Here is a 21,955-nt window from a genome sequence, read left to right on the forward strand (position 1 = left end):
TCCAGCGTTTGACCACGTCAGGGGGAAAGGGATAACGTGTATCCTTAAGACGTTTGGAGAAACGCTTATCTGGGTAGGCATGGTGTTTCTGGACTGATTCTCTGAAGTCAGCGTGGTCCAGAAAAGTACTCAGTTTAGGCTTGGGATACCTGAAATGGAACTTCTCCTGCTGTGCAGCTGCCTCCTCTGCAGAAGGGGCTGGGGGAGAAATATCCAACAGTCTATTGATGGCCGCTATAAGGTCATTTACCATGGCGTCACCATCAGGAGTATCCAGATTGAGAGCGGTTTCAGGATTAGACTCCTGATCACCCTCCTCTGACTCATAATGTAGAGACTCTTCTCGCTGAGACCCTGAACCACGTGATGACGTGGGGGGTCTCTCCCAGCGAGCACGCTTAGGCTGCCTGGGACTGTCATCTGAATCAGAGCTGTCAGGCTGAGATGCCTGGGACCCCCTTGGAGCACTGATTAACTCCAACTGAGGGGGACCGGGGAACATTGCCGCAGCAGTGTCCATGGGCTGAGTAACTGGCCTGGCCTGCAAGGTCTCTAGGATTTTTGTCATAGTGACAGACATCCTGTCAGCAAAAACAGCAAACTCTGTCCCCGTCACCGGGACAGGGTTCACCGGCGACTCTGCCTGGGCCACTACCACCATAGGCTCCGGCTGACGAAGTGGCACAGGGACCGAACATTGCACACAATGGGGGTCATTGTAACCTGCCGGTAGATTAGCCCCACAAGCGGCACAAGTAGCGCTCACAGCCTGTGCCTTGGCACCCTTGCGTTTTGCAGATGACATGTTGTCGTCTCCTCAGAGCAATAGGGGTATACAGCCAAGAAGCGACCTTACAGTGCAATATATATAGATATATCTAGTACAGGAAAAAGTACACAAATATAACACTGTGGCACTAGTGGGGCCAGCACGAATGTGCTGCTTACCGCCCGCTTAACGCGGGTGTGTGGTCGCCAGAAATCCGTTGTCTGGGTCTCCCAGAGCCTGTGTCCGTCCTCCAGCCAGACTGCATGCAGGAATGGCTGCCGGCGTCTCTGTGGAGGGGGGGCGGGCCCTGGGCGTGCTCAGACAAAAAGCGGGAAACCTGCGTCCCACTGTGCCCAGTGAGAGGGCTGGAGCATGTAAATAAGGCTCCAGCCCTCGGCGCTGACGATTGCACAACGCCTGTCCCCTTCCCTGATTGACAGGGAGGGGGCGGGAACGAAGCGGAGCTAGGCCGCAAAAGCCGGGGACTAGATTTATAAGCGCCGCCGTCGTAAAAGCACGGTCGGCGCTAAGTCCCCGGCGCACTACAAGTCCCAGCCGCGCCGCCGCTCCCGGAGTGGCCGGCGCGGTAGTTCCCAACACATAAAGTCACTCAGCTAAGCTGCAGTGACTCAAACCCCAGCGCGCAGCGCTACTGTCCCCGGCGCACTAGCACACCCAGCAAGTCTGGAGTGTGCGCGGCCAGTCCATAGGGGGACACAGAGTACCTGAATGTTGCAGGGCCTTGTCCCTGAACGGTACCCCGGCTCCTTATCCAGCAGGTTCAATGGGTCTGTGGACGGAGCCCGGCCTCAGGGCTTGGAGGCCGGTAAGATCCCACTTCCTCAGAGCCCCTCAGGGGGATGGGGAAGGAAAACAGCATGTGGGCTCCCGCCTCCGTACCCGCAATGGGTACCTCAACCTTACAAACCGCAAGTGGGGTGAGAAGGGAGCATGCTGGGGGCCCTAGTATGGGCCCTCTTTTCTTCCATCCGATATAGTCAGCAGCTACTGCTGACGAAACAGTGGAGCTATGCGTGGATGTCTGACCTCCTTCGCACAAAGCAGAAAAACTGGTGAGCCAGTGATCCCACTGGGGGTGTATAGCCAGAAGGGGAGGGGCCTTACACTTTTTAGTGTAATTGCTTTGTGTGGCCTCCGGAGGCAGTGCTATACACCCAATCGTCTGGGTCTCCCAATGGAGCGCCGAAGAAGTTACTTTTTTTTTTTATAAGCACTTTGCAATGTTACCCTATTATGCGGATGAGACCTCCCCTTTAAGAGGCACGCACTTCTTCGTAGCATTTGTGAAGGATCCCCAATGTAAGGTTGAGCACCTTCATAAACCTTCCCAAGTGCTCGGTGAAATAAAATGGTGACATCCACGTCTAAGCTTTATAGACCTGATCTGTTTTTCTCTACAGCATCAGACGTCCATTTCCATAGGTTCTTACCACAAGTGCTGATTAAATAAGGTTCCTTGATCCTCTGCATCCACTGTCTAGGGAGTAACTGGAGACGAGCCAAATGAAGCCAAAGGAACTGGAGCTTATATCTGAAAGCCAGGTCTGAACTGTTCATGCTCCAATTCATTCTTTGCCAAGTTGAAAGTTACTAATATAAAGATCAATGAGTGACCTTGATAAATATACGGCCTCCTCCACACAGTAATGACTGAAATGGAAAAATACTTACATTTTTTTCTCTCCATGAATTTGCTGATGGGATCCATCAGATCGTCGCTGCTCTTTATTTTGTCAGAAGGTAGCACCATTGGATCCCCATCCTCCAGGTCATCCTCATCGTTGTTGAACCACATCTCCTCCTCATCCTCTATGGAGCGAGCGTCTCTGCGGTAGCGGTGATTCCTGAGGATGGAGCGCATGCTGCGCAGCAAATCAACAGCAATTAGTTCACAGGTCTAAACTATCCTGCAAAGATGGCGATGGGGCAGGAGCGGACACGAGGTGACGTGTTAAATCTCTACTGATGAACAGTCACAAATTAATGGAGTCGCCAGTCTGGAGTCTAACAGGAGAGATACCAGCAGATATCAGGAGGCAGAAGTGACAGATTTATTACCGTCTCTGCCTTTTCTGTTGCTGTATACACAGAGCTAAAGAAGCAGCGACCCTCCTCTATACAGAGAGAGGGGGCAGCAACTGTTGGGTCATACGAGACCCCCGACATCTGTGATACACAACCATGAGGCTGCATTTCCCTTGTTACCAGGGGAGGGGGGGGGTAAGGGGTAGTAAGAAATGTGTAAAATGAAAAAAAAATAAATAAAAAAAAAACCAGGTAAAAAAAAAATTACCGCTGTCAATCCAGATCGCCATTAGGAAGAGGAAAAAAAACAAAAAACTCATCCGATAAAGATATTTGTTACAAGAATGGGGTACAAAGTTTTAAAGGGAACCTGTCACCAGTTTTTTGCCCTATAAGCTGTGGCCACCACCACTGGGCTCTTATATAGATCATTCTAACATGTTGTATATAAGAGCCCAGGCCGCTGTGTATAACATAAAAAACACTTTATAATACTCACCTAGAAGGTCGCTCCGGTGCACAGCAGTTGGATGGGTGACGCCGTTCTCCGGGACCGGCGCCCCCCCCATCGGCCATCTTGGTCTGCCTTATTCTGAAGCCGCGGTGCATAACGCGTCTATGTCATACACACGCGTCGGTGTTGAGGTCCTGCGCAGGCGCACATTGATCTGCCCTACTCAGGGCAGAACAAAGTATTGTAGTGGACCTCAATGCCGGCGCGTGTGTATGATGTGGACGCGTCATGCACCGCGGATTCAGAATAAGGAAGACCAAGATGGCCGAAAGGGGGGGGGGGCGCCGGTCCTGGAGAATGGCGTCACCCATCCAACTGCTGAGCATCGGAGAGACCTTCTAGGTGAGTATTATAAAGTGTTTTTTTATTTTACACCCAGTGGCCTGGGCTCTTATATACAGCATGTTAGAATGATCTATATAAGAGCCCAGTGGTGGTGGCCGCAGCTTATAGGATAAAAAACTGGTGACAGGTTCCCTTTAAATGTATTTTAGTGGTCCCGTGTGGTTATAACTCAAAAATATTGGAAAACAGACATATTCCCCTTTCTTTGCCACCAATCTTCCCTGTTGACAGCAAAAAAAACAAAAAAAAAAAAAAAAAAAAAACAAGAATATAGAAGCACCATGTATCCACCCAAAAAAAAAAAGAAGAAAAAAAAAAAGGGACACAAAATTTACCTGAATATACAAATAAGACGACGTTTTATGGCTATTTAAAGTACATGTACGAAAAGTGAAAATGTGCCTGGTCAGGAATGGGGGTAAGTGGCACCATCTTAAAGTGGGTAGTGAATGCTTACTATAGGAAATATCTGGTGATCGCATGCCGCACACTTGCTCGTGTGATATACAGACGGATTTCTGCATGCCGGACCAATTACAGGCTGAACTATAGCTATAAAATGATAAGTACGGAGGACATAAACATTACCCACTCCTTAATCACACTGCTGGTCGACACAAACCTGTCTAGTTTGGGGTTGTCCTGTCTTTCGCGCTGCTGATCGTATCGCAGTTTTAGTCCTTTGAATGTCTGTACATATTCCACATCCTCAAACGCTTTCCAGTAATTCTCAACAATATGAGCCGTTAATGATTTGATATCCTCCTGTAGGGGGGGGGGCAGAGGAGTTGTATCAGTCAATGAGGTGGGCGCATCAATATGCAAACAGTATGGATTGTATTTTCTCTTTCCCATAAATAGAGGATCCAGGACCTCAAGTAAACGCTCTGCCACTAGAAGAAAAAAAATCAAGTGGCTTTGCCTGGTGGCCTATGCCCTTTCACCAGGCCCTAGGCAGGTCCGTTTTAGCCTAGTGCCCATAGGAGGCGGATATGACCAATATCAGGTCGTCTGCACATTTCATGTTTTTCTCCTGGTGGTGCTGATATCCCGCACCTTATATTCACCCTCCCAGGGAGGACACACCGCGCGCTCCTCAGTAGTGCACCTCTCTGTGAATGCCATGTAGTGCCAAGCACCAGCCCTCCATCCCCTAGATGGCTGCAGTGGAGTGCCAGTGTCCACATGATCCATGAGAAGACACTGAAGGACTGACCAAGGGCAGCCAATGATTCCCATAATGTCCACATCACCTCCTGCCTCTATCCTTAGGCTTGCTAAGATGTCCCCTGGGGTCTCCCTCCTCTTTATTCCCCCTATGCCCTCTATTCCCTCCCCACCCGCCCCTCCACGTCCTCTGCTTTACAGACACTTTTACTGTGTCCTATACAGTGGAGCCTCGCTTAACGAGTAACCCAGTTAACGAGAATTTCGCTTATCAAGCAAAGCTTTCTGTAAATTTGTAACTCGGTTTATGAGAAAGCTTTGCTGTACAAGCAAAATCCTCACCGCACTCACTTCCGGTTCCGTACATCCACCGCGCTCTGACCGGCTCTTGCAGTTCACACAAACACACAAGCACGCACGCACACACACAAACACGCACGCATACACATACAGTATTATGCTCACCTTACCTTCCGTTCCATTGTCGGCCTCATGGTTCTTGTAGTTCGCCGGTGCATCGCAACAAGGGAGGAATCCTCGTGGCGAACTACAAGACCAGGAGGCCGGCGATGGAACGGAGGCTAAGGTGAGCATAATATGTGCGTGCGTGCTTGTGTGTGTTTGTGCATGTGTGGAATGGCACAATAGGGAACCAGGATGGGACATGTAACAAGTTGTGGAAGGAATTGTCTGCATTGCATTATCTCCTATGGGAAATCTTGCTTTGCTGAACGAGTAACTTGGTAACAAGCGCAGTCCCAGAACGGATTGTTCTCGTTAACCAAGGATCCACTGCATCTCTAACACTTCAACTTGCGACTGCAGAGCTTAATTTGTATTGTTCAAGGAGGTAGTTTAGGTTGCTGCTTCCAGAGCCCCCATCCTGGACCCTCATGATGCGCGGCCTTGCCTTTCCGGCCTCTGGATAACTTGTGCACTACGCCAGGTAGCCTCACTAACCAGCCCCCAGCCTCTCTCACAGCCAGGGGCACACATTTTGTTCTACATTTAGATAGACAGAAGTCAATGCTATCAGCACCTGACATTTGTGCCCGTGACCTTGCGGAGTTTTTTTCCCAGCATAGAAGCTCAATTTGACTAAAACCAGAGTATCTCACTTCTGGATGGAAACTTTGGGCACAGTTTTTGGATTAGGGTTCTGGGCAGGAGGATTTGGGGTTTTTGAGGTGGTATTCTTCACCCAGTTTCTCACACCACCTTTGCAATATTCAATTTTGTTTGTTAGGAATAAGGCAGCGGATTTCTTGAATCTTGTTATCCATCTCACTGCTCGAGTCCGCAGAGACCTTCTTTCGGGAGTTGACAGCCCCCGCTGTACATGGGCAGAGGTCTCCCTCTTCTCTTGTCTTCTGCCCAACATTTTCAAGTGGGTCAAGGCAGGGGGTCTTGTAGGGATCTCGACAGCTCCGTACTGGTCTCCCCAGTCATGGTGCTCGAGCTCATTCCACTGGTCGCAGATTCATGGCTGTCCCCTTCTGTCCCCTGCCTTCTTTCACTAGGTACTCTGTTCCATCCCAATAATCCTCTGCTGCGTTTAGCAGCGGAGCTATTGAAGCTGAGGTTCTAATATCAAAGGGTCGGTCTGACTGTTGCCCAGGCCATGCTGAAGGCTCAAAAGCTGCAATCTGCTAAGGGTTTACTGCCAGACCTGGAGGATCTACTTCAGCTGGTGCATTCAGAAAGACTTCCAGTTCTAGGATTCCTACCTGTCTTCAGTGGATATGGATGCAAGCCTCGGCCTCACCTCCTTAAGAGGGACAGGTTTCTGCCTCTTTCAGCGAGCAATTGGTTCTTCACAAACAGGTGAAGACCTTCTTTAGGGGGGGGGGCTCAGGCGGGGGGCGGGCCGTCGGGGGACAGGGGGGGCAGTCTGGGGGCGCAGCACTTGACCCGGGGGCGCCAGAGGATTCCCTTAGAGCATCTTTGCAGAATCTAGCTAATTTTCCTTTAGTGGATGGTGTAATCCCTGGCGGCCATAACCTCCATTCACATGATGTCAGAGCTCACTGCCCTTTGCTGCAGGGCTCCCTTTCAAGGTCTCCATCATGATAAGGTGGGCCCCATGCCATCTTTCCTTCCAAAGGTTGCTTTCTGCTGTCCACATCACATTGTCCTCCCTTCTTTTTTGCCATCCCATGTTTAACCCTGAGCACTCTCTCCACCGTCTGGATCTGGTCTGGGTTATTAGGGTCCATCTTTTGGTTGAGGTGGCCTGCCAGCCTCCAAAACAACCATTGCAAAATGGATCAGTTTGACTATTGTGGAAACAAAGGGAATTTTGTTTACTTACCGTAAATTCCTTTTCTTCTAGCTCCAATTGGGAGACCCAGACAATTGGGTGTATAGCTATGCCTCCGGAGGCCACACAAAGTATTACACTAAAAGTGTAAAGCCCCTCCCCTTCAGCCTATACACCCCCCGTGCTGCCACGGGCTCATCAGTTTTGGTGCAAAAGCCAGAAGGAGGAAAAAATTATAAACTGGTTTAAAGTAAATTCAATCCGAAGGAATATCGGAGAACTGAAACCATTTAACATGAACAACATGTGTATACAAAAAACAGGGGCGGGTGCTGGGTCTCCCAATTGGAGCTAGAAGAAAAGGAATTTACGGTAAGTAAACAAAATTCCCTTCTTCTTTGTCGCTCCTAATTGGGAGACCCAGACAATTGGGACGTCCAAAAGCAGTCCCTGGGTGGGTAAATAATACCTCATAATAGAGCCGTAACGGCTCCGTCCTACAGGTGGGCAACTGCCGCCTGAAGGACTCGCCTACCTAGGCTGGCATCTGCCGAAGCATAGGTATGCATCTGATAGTGTTTTGTGAAAGTGTGCAGGCTCGACCAGGTAGCTGCCTGACACATCTGCTGAGCCGTAGCCTGGTGTCGCAAGGCCCAGGACGCTCCCACGGCCCTGGTAGAATGGGCCTTCAGTCCTGAGGGAACCGGAAGCCCCGAGGAACGGTAAGCTTCGAGAATTGGTTCCTTGATCCACCGAGCCAGGGTTGATTTGGAAGCTTGTGTCCCTTTACGCTGGCCAGCGACAAGGACAAAGAGAGCATCGGAGCGGCGCAGAGGCGCCGTACGAGAAATGTAGAGTCTGAGTGCTCTCACCAGATCTAACAAGTGCAAATCCTTTTCACATTGGTGAACTGGATGAGGACAAAACGAGGGTAAGGAGATGTCCTGATTGAGATGAAAAGTGGGCAAGGCAAATGGCCAGGGAGAAAACGCCTGAGCAGAGCACCATGACAGGAATATTTTCCACGTCCTGTGGTAGATCTTGGCGGACGTTGGTTTTCTGGCCTGTCTCATAGTGGCAATGACCTCTTGAGATAATCCTGAAGACGCTAGGATCCAGGACTCAATGGCCACACAGTCAGGTTGAGGGCCGCAGAATTCAGATGGAAAAACGGCCCTTGAGACAGCAAATCTGGTCGGTCTGGCAGTGCCCACGGTTGGCCGACCGTGAGATGCCACAGATCCGGGTACCACGACCTCCTCGGCCAGTCTGGAGCGACGAGGATGGCGCGGCGGCAGTCGGCCCTTATCTTGCGTAACACTCTGGGCAACAGAGCCAGAGGAGGAAACACATAAGGAAGCTGAAACTGCGACCAATCCTGAACTAAGGCGTCTGCCGCCAGAGCTCTGTGATCTTGAGATCGAGCCATGAATGTTGGGACCTTGTTGTTGTGCCGTGACGCCATTAGGTCGACGTCCGGAATCCCCCAGCGGCAACAGATCTCCTGAAACACGTCCGGGTGAAGGGACCATTCCCCTGCGTCCATGCCCTGGCGACTGAGAAAGTCTGCTTCCCAGTTTTCTACGCCCGGGATGTGAACTGCGGATATGGTGGATGCTGTGGCTTCCACCCACAGCAGAATCCGCCGGACTTCCTGGAAGGCTTGCCGACTGCGTGTCCCACCTTGGTGGTTGATGTAAGCCACCGCTGTGGAGTTGTCCGACTGAATTCGGATCTGCTTGCCTTCCAGCCACTGCTGGAACGCTTTTAGGGCAAGATACACTGCCCTGATCTCCAGAACATTGATCTGAAGTGAGGACTCTTGCTGAGTCCACGTACCCTGAGCCCTGTGGTGGAGAAAAACTGCTCCCCACCCTGACAGGCTTGCGTCCGTCGTGACCACCGCCCAGGATGGGGGTAGGAAGGATTTCCCTTTCGATAATGAGGTGGGAAGAAGCCACCACCGAAGGGAAGCTTTGGTTGCTTGAGAGAGGGAGACGTTCCTGTCTAGGGATGTCGGCCTCCTGTCCCACTTGCGTAGGATGTCCCATTGAAGAGGACGCAGGTGAAACTGCGCGAAAGGGACTGCTTCCATTGCTGCCACCATCTTCCCCAGGAAGTGCATGAGGTGCGTCAAGGGGTGTGACCGACCTTGAAGGAGAGATTGTACCCCTGTGTGTAGTGACCGCTGTTTGTCCAGCGGAAGCTTCACTATTGCTGGAAGAGTATGAAACTCCATGCCAAGATATGTCAGCGATTGGACCGGTGTCAGATTTGACTTTGGAAAATTGATGATCCACCCCGAAACTCTGGAGAATCTCCAGAGTAACGTTGAGGCTGTGTTGGCATGCCTCTTGAGAGGGTGCCTTGACCAGCAGATCGTCTAAGTAAGGTATCACTGAGTGACCCTGAGAGTGGAGGACCGCAACTACTGTAGCCATGACCTTGGTGACAACCCTTGGGGCTGTCGCCAGGCCGAACGGCAGTGCCGCGAACTGAAGGTGTTCGTCTCCTATGGCGAAGCGCAAGAAGCGCTGATGCTCTGGAGCAATTGGTACGTGGAGATAAGCATCCTTGATATCGATCGATGCTAGGAAATCTCCTTGGGACATTGAGGCGATGACGGAGCGGAGGGATTCCATCCGGAACCGCCTGGTCCTTACGTGTTTGTTGAGCAGTTTTAGGTCCAAAACAGGACGGAAGGACCCGTCCTTCTTTGGAACCACAAACAGGTTGGAGTAGAAACCGTGACCCTGTTGCTGAAGAGGAACCGGGACCACCACTCCTTCTGCCTTCAGAATGCCCACCGCCTGCAGAAGAGCCTCGGCTCGCTCGGGAGGCGGAGATGTTCTGAAGAATCGAGTCGGAGGACGAGAGCTGAACTCTATCCTGTAACCGTGAGACAAAATGTCTCTCACCCAACGGTCTTTTACTTGTGGCAGCCAGGTGTCGCAAAAGCGGGAGAGCCTGCCACCGACCGAGGATGCGGTGTGAGGAGGCCGTAAGTCATGAGGAAGCCGCCTTGGTAGCGGCACCTCCGGCGGTCTTTTTAGGGCGTGATTTAGACCGCCATGCGTCGGTGTTCCTCTGATCCTTCTGAGGCCTTTTGGACGAGGAGAATTGTGACCTGCCCGCACCCCGAAAGGACCGAAACCTCGACTGTCCCCTCCTCTGTTGGGGTGTTTTTGGTTTGGCTTGGGGTAAGGATGTTTCCTTTCCCTTGGATTGTTTGATGATTTCATCCAATCTCTCACCAAACGGTCGCCAGAAAATGGCAATCCAGTTAAGCACTTTTTGGAAGCCGAATCTGCCTTCCATTCCCGCAGCCACAAGGCCCTGCGTATTACCACCGAATTGGCGGCTGCAACCGCCGTACGGGTCGCAGAGTCCAGGACAGCATTAATAGCGTAGGACGCAAATGCCGACGTTTGAGAGGTTATGGACGCCACCTGCGGCGCAGACGTACGTGAGTGCGTCAATTTGCGCCTGACCAGCTGAGATAGCTTGGAGTGCCCATACGGCTGCGAATGCTGGAGCAAAAGACGCGCCGATAGCTTCATAGATGGATTTCAACCAGAGCTCCATCTGTCTGTCAGTGTCATCCTTGAGTGAAGCTCCATCTTCCACTGCAACTATGGATCTAGCCGCCAGTCTGGAGATTGGAGGATCCACCTTGGGACACTGAGTCCAGCCCTTGACCACGTCAGGGGGAAAAGGGTAACGTGTATCCTTAAGGCGCTTGGAAAAACGCTTATCTGGATAAGCTCGGTGTTTCTGGACTGCCTCTCTGAAGTCAGAGTGGTCCAGAAACATACTCTTTGTACGCTTGGGAAACCTGAAACGGAATTTCTCCTGCTGAGAAGCCGACTCCTCCACTGGAGGAGCTGAGGGAGAAATATCCAACATTTCATTGATGGACGCAATAAGATCATTCACTATGGCGTCCCCATCAGGATGTCAGAGACCTCACCCTGGGATCCATGAGACACCCCGGGAAGACATTGCTGTTCCAACTGAGGGGAACCAGGGGACAATGATAACACAGTGCCCCTGGCTTGAGATGCCGGCCTGGACTGCAAGGCTTCTAATATCTTAGCCATAGTCTGAGAAAGTCTTTCAGTAAAAACTGCAAACTCCGTCCCTGTCACCTGGACAGTGTTAACAGGTGGTTCTCCCTGGGCCACCCTTAGCAGAGGCTCTGGCTGAGAAAGTGCCACAGGGGCCGAGCATTGCACACAATGAGGGTCAGTGGAACCTGCCGGCAGTATAGCCGTACATGCTGCACAGGCAGCATAGTAAATCTGTGCCATGGCACCCTTGCTATTTGTGGACGACATGCTGTTGTCTCCTCTGAGCAATACAGGAGGGTATATAGCCACAAATCAACAGTGCACCCTACAGTGTAAAGTATAGACTATAATCATATAAACTATAAATACACTTCTGCACTAGTGGGGCCAGCACCACAGGTGCTGCTTACCGCCTGCGCAAAGCGTTTGTGTGGGCACCAGAATTCCTGCCTGGGTCTCCCTGAGCTTGTCTCTCCTCTCCAGCGTTAGCAGAGCTGACAGGAATGGCTGCCAGCGTCCTGGGGAGAGGAGGGAGCCGTTGGGCGTGACCCAGAAAAGTGCGGGAACTGGTGCCCCACTGTGCAGAGTGAGGGGGGTGGAGTATGCAAAGCATGCTCCAGCCCTCAGTGCTGCCGACCTGTACAGCGTCCCGCCCTTCCCCTGACTGGCAGGGCTGGGGGCGGGAAAAGAATGAGACTAGGCCGCAGAAGCCGGGGACTATAGTTATAAGCGCGGCCGCCGTATAAGCGCGGTCGGCGCGGAAGTCCCCGGCGCACTAACAGTCCCAGCCGCGCCGCAGGCATAACCATGGCAGCGGCGGTCAGCGCGGCAGTCCCCCTACACAAATACACTCAGCGACGCACTTCACCCAGAGCCCTAATTGAGGGATGGGGAAGGAAAGCAGCATGTGGGCTCCAGCCTCCGTACCCGCAATGGATACCTCAACCTTAACAACACCGCCGACAAGAGTGGGGTGAGAAGGGAGCATGCTGGGGGCCCTGATATGGGCCCTCTTTTCTTCCATCCGACATAGTCAGCAGCTGCTGCTGACTAAGCTGTGGAGCTATGCGTGGATGTCTGACCTCCTTCGCACAAAGCATAAAAACTGATGAGCCCGTGGCAGCACGGGGGGTGTATAGGCTGAAGGGGAGGGGCTTTACACTTTTAGTGTAATACTTTGTGTGGCCTCCGGAGGCATAGCTATACACCCAATTGTCTGGGTCTCCCAATTAGGAGCGACAAAGAAAAAGGCCAAATACAAATCTTACTTTTCAGGGAGATTGGGGCCTCTTGGACCGCCAGGCATCAGGTTCCTTTTTCTCCAGTCAGCCACCTGTACCTCTGTTCAAACCTGTGTCAAATGCTACAAGATCTACACTACGGTTTCTGTTGGTGCCATTTTGCGACACAAGATATTGCAGGCTGCGGTCTACTAGGTGGTCTGCATGGGTCAGCTTCTAATTTTCTCACCCATCAGGAGTGCCTGGAATGGCCAACATCTAGCGTGGAGCCTCCTAGTGGCAGGTCGTATACCCAGAATTCTGTGTCCCCCAATGAATTAATTCAGAAAACAATTTTACATTAAAGTACAAAAATCTAATAATTATGTTCTTATAGTAATCAAGTACTAAACAGAACTCACCACTCGGACATATTCAAAGATCTCTATGATGGCAGAGTTTAGAAGGTTATACCGGGAACCATTATTGAGAAACGCTTTAACCACAGGCTCAAACAAGAAGCTTTTCACTATGTATCTGTTGTAGAATTCATCCTTCAGACCGACGATTTTACGCATAAACCGCAGGGCACCTGAAATAACATAATAGCTGCATTAAAACAGGCACTTGAGATTAAAGTAAAATTGTGGCAAAAATGAAAAAAATTATCAGTTTAGTATAACATTATTTAGTATTTCTATCTGAAAATTCATGGACCTTTTTCAATCAGCTGGGAAATGCAATGCCATAGTGCACCCAGAGAATGACATTCAACAGTGTCCCAGGTGTATTATGTATATGTCATGGATATAAAATATATATATATATATATATATATATATATATATATATATATATATATATATATATATATATATATATATATATATATATATATAAATATATATATATATATATATAAATATAAATATATATATATATATATATATATATATATATATATATATATATATATATATATATATATATATATATATATATATATATATATATATATATATATATATATATATATATATATATATATATATATATATATATATATATATATATATATACATACACACACACAGAAAATGGAACAGATCCAGCAAAAGAAACAAACAAAAAAAACAAAATGGTATTTAAAGGTGGCATAAAAGTGTTAGTAAGCAGTGTGGTCAGTTTTCGAGCTGTGTCACCCGAGGAAATCGGGACTTGTACTTACACAAGGCCAGAAAAGAGTGCACCGAGGACATTAGTACCAGCACCCTGCGCAGGATATCCTTGTTGATGATGTAGTTCTTTATGTGATACGTGTGATGTTCAACACAAAACGTCAGCAGCTCCAAGATCAGTGCCAACAACTGAGCCGTCTGGAAATCATCTGAAAGTAAACCAAAAAGAAGGGAATTTTGTTACTTACCGTAAATTCCTTTTCTTCTAGCTCCTATTGGGAGACCCAGACGATTGGGTGTATAGCACTGCCTCCGGAGGCCACACAAAGCATTACACTAAAAAGTGTAAGGCCCCTCCCCTTCTGGCTATACACCCCCAGTGGGATCACTGGCTGCTCAGTTTTAGTGCTAAAGCAAGAAGGAGGAAAGCCAATAACTGGTTTAAACAAATTCACTCCGAAGTAACATCGGAGAACTGAAAACCGTTCAACATGAACAACATGTGTACCCGAAAAACAACCAAAAATCCCGAAGGACAACAGGGCGGGTGCTGGGTCTCCCAATAGGAGCTAGAAGAAAAGGAATTTACGGTAAGTAACAAAATTCCCTTCTTCTTCGGCGCTCCATTGGGAGACCCAGACGATTGGGACGTCCAAAAGCAGTCCCTGGGTGGGTAAAGAAATACCTCATGTTAGAGCTGCAAGACAGCCTTCCCCTACGGGGAGGCAACTGCCGCCTGCAGGACTCTTCTACCTAGGCTGGCGTCCGCCGAAGCATAGGTATGCACCTGACAATGTTTGGTGAAAGTGTGCAGACTCGACCAGGTAGCTGCCTGGCACACCTGTTGAGCCGTAGCCTGGTGTCGTAATGCCCAGGACGCACCCACGGCTCTGGTAGAGTGGGCCTTCAGCCCTGATGGAACCGGAATCCCAGCAGAACGGTAGGCTTCAAGAATTGGTTCTTTGATCCATCGAGCCAGGGTGGCTTTTGAAGCCTGCGACCCTTTGCGCTTACCAGCGACAAGGACAAAGAGTGCATCCGAGCGGCGCAGGGGCGCCGTGCGGGAAATGTAGATTCTGAGTGCTCTCACCAGATCTAACAAATGTAAATCCTTTTCATACCGAAGAACTGGATGAGGACAAAAGGAAGGTAAGGAGATATCCTGATTAAGATGAAAAGAGGATACCACCTTAGGGAGAAACTCCTGAATGGGGCGCAGCACTACCTTGTCCTGGTGGAACACCAGGAAAGGAGCTTTGGATGACAGCGCTGCTAGCTCAGACACTCTCCGAAGAGACGTGACCGCCACTAGAAAGACCACTTTCTGTGAGAGACGAGAAAGTGAAACATCCCTCAGAGGCTCGAAGGGCGGCTTCTGGAGAGCAACTAGTACCCTGTTTAGATCCCATGGATCTAACGGCCGCCTGTACGGAGGGACGATATGACAAACCCCCTGCAGGAACGTGCGCACCTGAGAAAGTCGTGCTAGACGCTTCTGAAAAAACACGGATAGTGCCGAGACTTGCCCTTTAAGGGAGCCGAGCGACAAGCCCTTTTCAAACCCAGATTGCAGGAAGGAAAGAAAAGTAGGTAACGCGAATGGCCAGGGGGATACTCCTTGTGCAGAGCACCAGGATAAGAAAATCCTCCACGTTCTGTGGTAGATCTTAGCAGAAGTGGACTTCCTAGCCTGTCTCATGGTGGCAACGACTCCTTGGGATAATCCTGAAGACGCTAGGATCCAGGACTCAATGGCCACACAGTCAGGTTCAGGGCCGCAGAATTCCGATGGAAAAACGGCCCTTGGGACAGTAAGTCTGGTCGGTCTGGTAGTGCCCACGGTTGGCCGACCGTGAGATGCCACAGATCCGGGTACCACGACCTCCTCGGCCAGTCTGGGGCGACGAGTATGACGCGGCTGCAATCGGATCTGATCTTGCGTAGCACTCTGGGCAAGAGTGCCAGAGGTGGGAACACATAAGGGAGCCGGAACTGCGACCAATCTTGCACTAAGGCGTCTGCCGCCAGAGCTCTTTGATCGCGAGACCGCGCCATGAACGTCGGGACCTTGTTGTTGTGCCGCGACGCCATTAGGTCGACGTCCGGCACCCCCCAGCGGCGACAGATTTCCTGAAACACGTCCGGGTGAAGGGACCATTCCCCTGCGTCCATACCCTGGCGACTGAGGAAGTCTGCTTCCCAGTTTTCTACGCCCGGGATGTGAACCGCTGATATGGTGGATGCTCTGTCCTCCACCCACAGCAGAATCCGCCGGACTTCCTGGAAGGCTTGCCGACTGCGTGTCCCTCCCTGGTGGTTGATGTATGCCACCGCTATGGAGTTGTCCGACTGAATTCGGATCTGCTTCCCTTCCAGCCACTGCTGGAAGGCTAGTAGGGCTAGATACACTGCCCTGATTTCCAGAACATTGATCTGAAGGGTGGACTCCTGCTGAGTCCACGTCCCTTGAGCCCTGTGGTGGAGAAAAACTGCTCCCCACCCTGACAGACTTGCGTCTGTCGTGACCACTGCCCAGGATGGGGGCAGGAATGATCTTCCCTGTGATAATGAGGTGGGAAGAAGCCACCATTGCAGAGAGTCCTTGGCCGTCTGGGAAAGGGAGACTTTCCTGTCCAGGGAAGTTGACTTCCCGTCCCATTGGCGGAGAATGTCCCATTGAAGTGGGCGCAGATGAAACTGTGCAAACGGGACTGCTTCCATTGCTGCCACCATCTTCCCTAGGAAGTGCATGAGGCGCCTTAAGGAGTGCGACTGACCGTGAAGGAGAGACTGTACCCCTGTCTGTAGTGACCGCTGCTTGTCCAGCGGAAGCTTCACTATCGCTGGCAGAGTATGAAACTCCATGCCAAGATACGTTAGTGATTGAGTCGGTGACAGATTTGACTTTGAAAAGTTGATGATCCACCCGAAAGTCTGGAGAGTCTCCAGCGCAACATTCAGGCTGTGTTGGCACGCCTCTTGAGAGGGTGCTTTGACAAGTAGATCGTCCAAGTAAGGGATCACCGAGTGTCCCTGGGAGTGCAAGACTGCTACCACTGCCGCCATGACCTTGGTGAAAACCCGTGGGGCTGTCGCCAGACCAAATGGCAGAGCTACGAACTGGAGATGTTCGTGACCTATCACAAAACGTAGAAAACGTTGGTGCTCTGTAGCAATCGGCACGTGGAGATAAGCATCTTTGATGTCTATTGATGCAAGGAAATCTCCTTGAGACATTGAGGCAATGACTGAGCGGAGGGATTCCATCCGGAACCGCCTGGCGTTCACATGCTTGTTGAGCAGCTTTAGGTCCAGAACAGGACGGAACGAGCCGTCCTTTTTTGGAACCACGAAGAGATTGGAGTAAAAACCTTGCCCTTGTTCCTGAAGAGGAACAGGGATCACCACTCCTTCTGCTCTTAGTGAGCCCACCGCCTGCAGAAGAGCCTCTGCTCGGTCGGGATGTGGGGAAGTTCTGAAGAACCGAGGCGGAGGACGAGAACTGAACTCTATCCTGTACCCGTGAGACAAAATGTCTGTTACCCACCGGTCCTTGACCTGTGGCAGCCAAATGTCGCAAAAGCGGGAGAGCCTGCCACCGACCGAGGATGCGGAGGGAGGAGGCCGAAAGTCATGAGGCAGCCGCCTTGGAAGCGGTTCCTCCGGTTGCTTTCTTGGGGCGTGAGTGAGCCCGCCAGGAATCTGAGCCCTTTTGCTCTTTCTGAGTCCCTTTGGACGAGGAGAATTGGGCCTTGCCAGAGCCTCGAAAGGACCGAAACCTCGACTGCCACCTCCTTTGTTGAGGTTTGCTTGATCTGGGCTGGGGTAAGGAGGAGTCTTTACCCTTGGACTGTTTAATGATTTCAGCCAATTGCTCACCAAACAGTCTGTCTACAGATAGTGGCAAGCTGGTTAAACATTTTTTGGAAGCAGAATCCGCTTTCCATTCTTTTAACCACAAGGCTCTGCGCAAAACCACCGAGTTGGCAGACGCCATTGAGGTACGGCTCGTAGAGTCCAGGACAGCGTTGATAGCATAGGTCGCAAACGCAGACATTTGCGAAGTTAAGGACTCCACTTGCGGCACTGCTGGACGTATGATAGAGTCCACCTGTGCCAGACCAGCTGAAATAGCTTGGAGTGCCCACACGGCCGCGAATGCTGGAGCAAATGACGCGCCAATAGCTTCATAGACAGATTTTAACCAAAGGTCCATCTGTCTGTCATTGGCATCTTTAAGTGAAGCCCCATCCTCCACTGCAACTATGGATCTAGCCGCAAGCCTGGAGATTGGGGGATCCACCTTTGGACCCTGGGTCCAGCGTTTGACCACGTCAGGGGGAAAGGGATAACGTGTATCCTTAAGACGTTTGGAGAAACGCTTGTCTGGATAAGCCTGGTGTTTCTGGACTGATTCTCTGAAGTCAGCGTGGTCCAGAAAAGTACTCAGTTTACGCTTGGGATACCTGAAATGGAACTTCTCCTGCTGTGCAGCTGCCTCTTCTGCTGAAGGGGCTGGGGGAGAAATATCCAACAGTCTATTGATGGCCGCTATAAGGTCATTTACCATGGCGTCACCATCAGGAGTATCCAGATTGAGAGCGGTGTCAGGATTAGACTCCTGATCACCCTCCTCTGTCTCATCACGCAGAGACTCTTCTCGCTGAGACCCTGATCCGCGTGATGACGTGGAGGGTCTCTCCCAGCGAGCTCGCTTAGGCTGCCTGGGACTGTCATCTGAGTCAGAGCCTTCAGCCTGAGATGCCTGGGACCCCCTTGAAGCACGGATTAACTCCAACTGAGGGGGACCGGGGAACATTGACGCAGCAGTGTCCATGGTCTGAGTGACCGGCCTGGCCTGCAAGGTCTCTAGGATTTTTGTCATAGTGACAGACATCTTGTCAGCAAAAACTGCAAACTCTGTCCCCGTCACCGGGACAGGGTTCACCGGTGACTCTGCCTGGGCCACTACCACCATAGACTCCGGCTGACGAAGTGGCACAGGGACCGAACATTGCCCACAATGGGGGTCTTTGGAACCTGCCGGTAGATCAGCCCCACAAGCGGCACAAGCAGCGTATACAGCCTGTGTCTTGGCACCCTTGCGTTTTGCGGATGACATGTTGTCGTCTCCTCAGAGCAATATAGGGTATACAGCCAAGAAGCGACCTTACAGTGCAATATATATATATATATGGTATAGAGAAAAAAATACACCAATATAACACTGTGGCACTAGTGGGACCAGCACTAATGTGCTGCTTACCGCCCGCTTAACGCGGGTGTGTGGTCGCCAGAAATCCCTTGTCTGGGTCTCCCAGAGCCTGTGTCCGTTCTCCAGCCAGACTGCATGTAGGAATTGCTGCCGGCGTCCTGTGGAGAGGGGCGGGCCCTGGGCGTGCTGCTGACAAAGAGCGGGAACTGGCGTCCCACTGTGCCCAGTGAGAGGGCTGGAGTATGTAAATCAGACTCCAGCCCTCGGCGCTGACTACCGTACAGCGTCTCTCCCTTGCCCTGATTGACAGGGTGGGGGCGGGAACGAAGCGGAGCTAGGCCGCAAAAGCCGGGGACTAGATTTATAAGCGCCGCCGTCGTAAAAGCACGGTCGGCGCTAAGTCCCCGGCGCACCACAAGTCTCAGCCGCGCCGCCGCTCCAGGGGCGGCCGGCGCGGCAGTCCCCAACACATAAAGTCCCTCAGAGAAACTGCAGTGACTGTAACCCCAGCGCGCAGCGCTACTGTCCCCGGCGCACTAGCACACCCAGCAAGTCTGGAGTGTGCGCGGCCTGTCCCTACGGGGACACAGAGTACCTGAAAGTCGCAGGGCCTTGTCCCTGAACGGTACCCAGCTCCGTATCCAGCAGGTTCTACGGGTCTGTGGATGGAGCCCGGCCTCAGGGCTTGGGGGCCGGTAAGATCCCACTTCCTCAGAGCCCTCAGGGGGATGGGGAAGGAAAGCAGCATGTGGGCTCCAGCCTCCGTACCCACAATGGGTACCTCAACCTTAACAAACACCGCCAATAGGAATGGGGTGAGAAGGGAGCATGCTGGGGGCCCTAGTATGGGCCCTCTTTTCTTCCATCCGATATAGTCAGCAGCTACTGCTGACTAAACAGTGGAGCTATGCGTGGATGTCTGACCTCCTTCGCACAAAGCTTGAAAACTGAGCAGCCAGTGATCCCACTGGGGGTGTATAGCCAGAAGGGGAGGGGCCTTACACTTTTTAGTGTAATGCTTTGTGTGGCCTCCGGAGGCAGTGCTATACACCCAATCGTCTGGGTCTCCCAATGGAGCGCCGAAGAAAAATGAGTTAGTGGAAAGCTAGATGTTTTATGTGAACAACTAATATCCACTTTGTCCCATTATCCTGAGCATCACATTCCATAATCTGAACCTTTCTAATATAGTTTACGCTTTTTGCTATTTAAACAACCTCTAACTGAGGAAAAAAAAAATATTACTTGGAAAAAGGAGCAAAAAGTTTAGTATATGCATCTCATTCAAGTTCAGTCAGCGGATTTAGAAAATGCTGAAGTGCCAAGTATTCTATATCATTATAATATTCATTCATGGAGGGAATTGTTGTACACATGAACATAGTAAAATTTAAAATGACCCCCAAAAGTGACAGAACTTAAGCTACTTTTCTTTTTTTATTTTTTAACATAATGCAGTAGTTGCTTTAGAGCACCACTTTGTGTGAACTGGCCGGGGACGGACACATTCTCTCCGGAGCTACTATATATGAAGAAATATATATGGCGATACCCCTTTTGGCTTTCTGACCTTTACTGGGTTTCTCCTCTGTAGTGTTAGCCAGTAATGGAGCAGTGAGGACGTGCATGCAATGCTTGTAGAAGAAGCCTAAGAACTCGGTCTTCTCTGTTTTCTATGAAAACAAAATAAATTAGTTTTTTCTCAATTTGAATGAATCCAACAATGACCGCACTGGTCTCTGTACACACCACACATGCTGAACACAAGTTGTGACTTAGATATAATGCAGAGTTAAAAAGCAAATGTGCAAGATATGTAGTAACTGAAAAGACATCTATAGAGCTGGAGTAAAAGTGTATAATAGCAGATATAAGAACATGTAGTAACTGAAAAGACATCTATAGAGCTGGAGTAAAAGTGTATAATAGCAGACATAAGAACATGTAGTAACACACACCTAACGCATACACTAGTAACAGACAAAAGATGCAGCAAAGCAAAGACAGACAACCGACTACCAAACAGCGTATACCCTTACACTCGTCGTTGCCAGCATGTTATCAGGATCCACTAAAGTCCTCAGCAGTCCGGTCAGCTGCACAGCTCCTCCCAGCTCAGGATCAGTGTCACAAATCATATGCTCAATGATTAGGTTAATTAGCAAGATGTCCTTAAGGAAAGAAAACAAAGTGAGATCATGTGACCTTTATTGCAAAATCTGTTCCCCCTCTAATTGGGGGGAAAAAAAAAGCAAACAAAAGAACTAACGTACATCATCATTCTGCTGTGATTCCTGCATTACAAACTCCCGCACCATGGACGGATTGTACTCCACCAGGTAGGAGAAGATATCGGTGGCCGCACTGCGGACTTGCGTATCATCCATACCCTGAAAAGAATACAAATTGTACAATCATACAGTATAGCGTAACACTTTGAACAATTAAATAATATCTGTCTATTGATAATATTAAGGCTATGTGCCCACAGGACAATGTACCCGTGGATATATCCGCAGTTATGTCCGCAGGTTTCCCAGGCTCCGCAGCTATCCATTGCTGCGGGATTTCATCGAAATATCTACGGTAAACCTGCGGACATTCGTACAACTTACCTGCAGAAGTCCCAGCTTCTATCTCCATAGTGGAGGGCCGGGAATTCCACAAGTATTTCTGCAGGAATAATTGACATGCAGTTACGTGCGGCTGCAGGACATCTGCAGCATATTCCGCAGCCGCACATACCGCAGCATGGACACAGCACTCCCCACGTCCCATAGGATAACATGGGGAGTGTCTGTATTTGCTAAAACTTGCGGATTTATCTAGAAAATCCAGATAAATGCGTGGGTATATTCTCCCGTGGGCACATAGCCTTACAAGGGGTTCTCACAATCAAACATTTATCACTAGCTGCTGGAACAAGCACCGATCACTGAGGTCGTGTGTCCACATCTGTATATTGGTGGTTGAGCATCTACTATTACAGAAGTCGAAGGCGGGCTTTACACGTTGCGACATTGGTAACGATATGTCGTTAGTGATGCACATCCGGTGCAGTTATCGACATTGCAGTGTGTAAACCCTAGGAGCGACAGTCACCAATCGCAAAAACGTCAAAAAATGTTGATTGGTGACACGTCGCTCCTTTTCATGATATCGCTGCTGCTG

General features: G+C 50.3%; 1 protein-coding gene across 1 annotated transcript in view; it reads right to left on the minus strand.

The window, feature by feature from the left end:
* Window positions 1-21,955, minus strand: part of PPP4R3A (protein phosphatase 4 regulatory subunit 3A) — a 71,697-nt gene that overhangs the window by 12,431 nt on the left and 37,311 nt on the right. The window contains exons 7-13 of the mRNA XM_075330990.1: window positions 21,058-21,174; window positions 20,824-20,955; window positions 20,355-20,457; window positions 13,620-13,778; window positions 12,814-12,983; window positions 4,297-4,439; window positions 2,462-2,652 (exon numbers count right to left, since the gene is read on the minus strand). Coding sequence (XP_075187105.1) covers window positions 2,462-2,652; window positions 4,297-4,439; window positions 12,814-12,983; window positions 13,620-13,778; window positions 20,355-20,457; window positions 20,824-20,955; window positions 21,058-21,174 — 1,015 coding nt within the window. The remainder of the gene's footprint in view (window positions 1-2,461; window positions 2,653-4,296; window positions 4,440-12,813; window positions 12,984-13,619; window positions 13,779-20,354; window positions 20,458-20,823; window positions 20,956-21,057; window positions 21,175-21,955) is intronic.

Source organism: Anomaloglossus baeobatrachus, chromosome 12 (genome assembly GCF_048569485.1).
Source record: "Anomaloglossus baeobatrachus isolate aAnoBae1 chromosome 12, aAnoBae1.hap1, whole genome shotgun sequence".
Classification (NCBI taxonomy): domain Eukaryota; kingdom Metazoa; phylum Chordata; class Amphibia; order Anura; family Aromobatidae; genus Anomaloglossus; species Anomaloglossus baeobatrachus.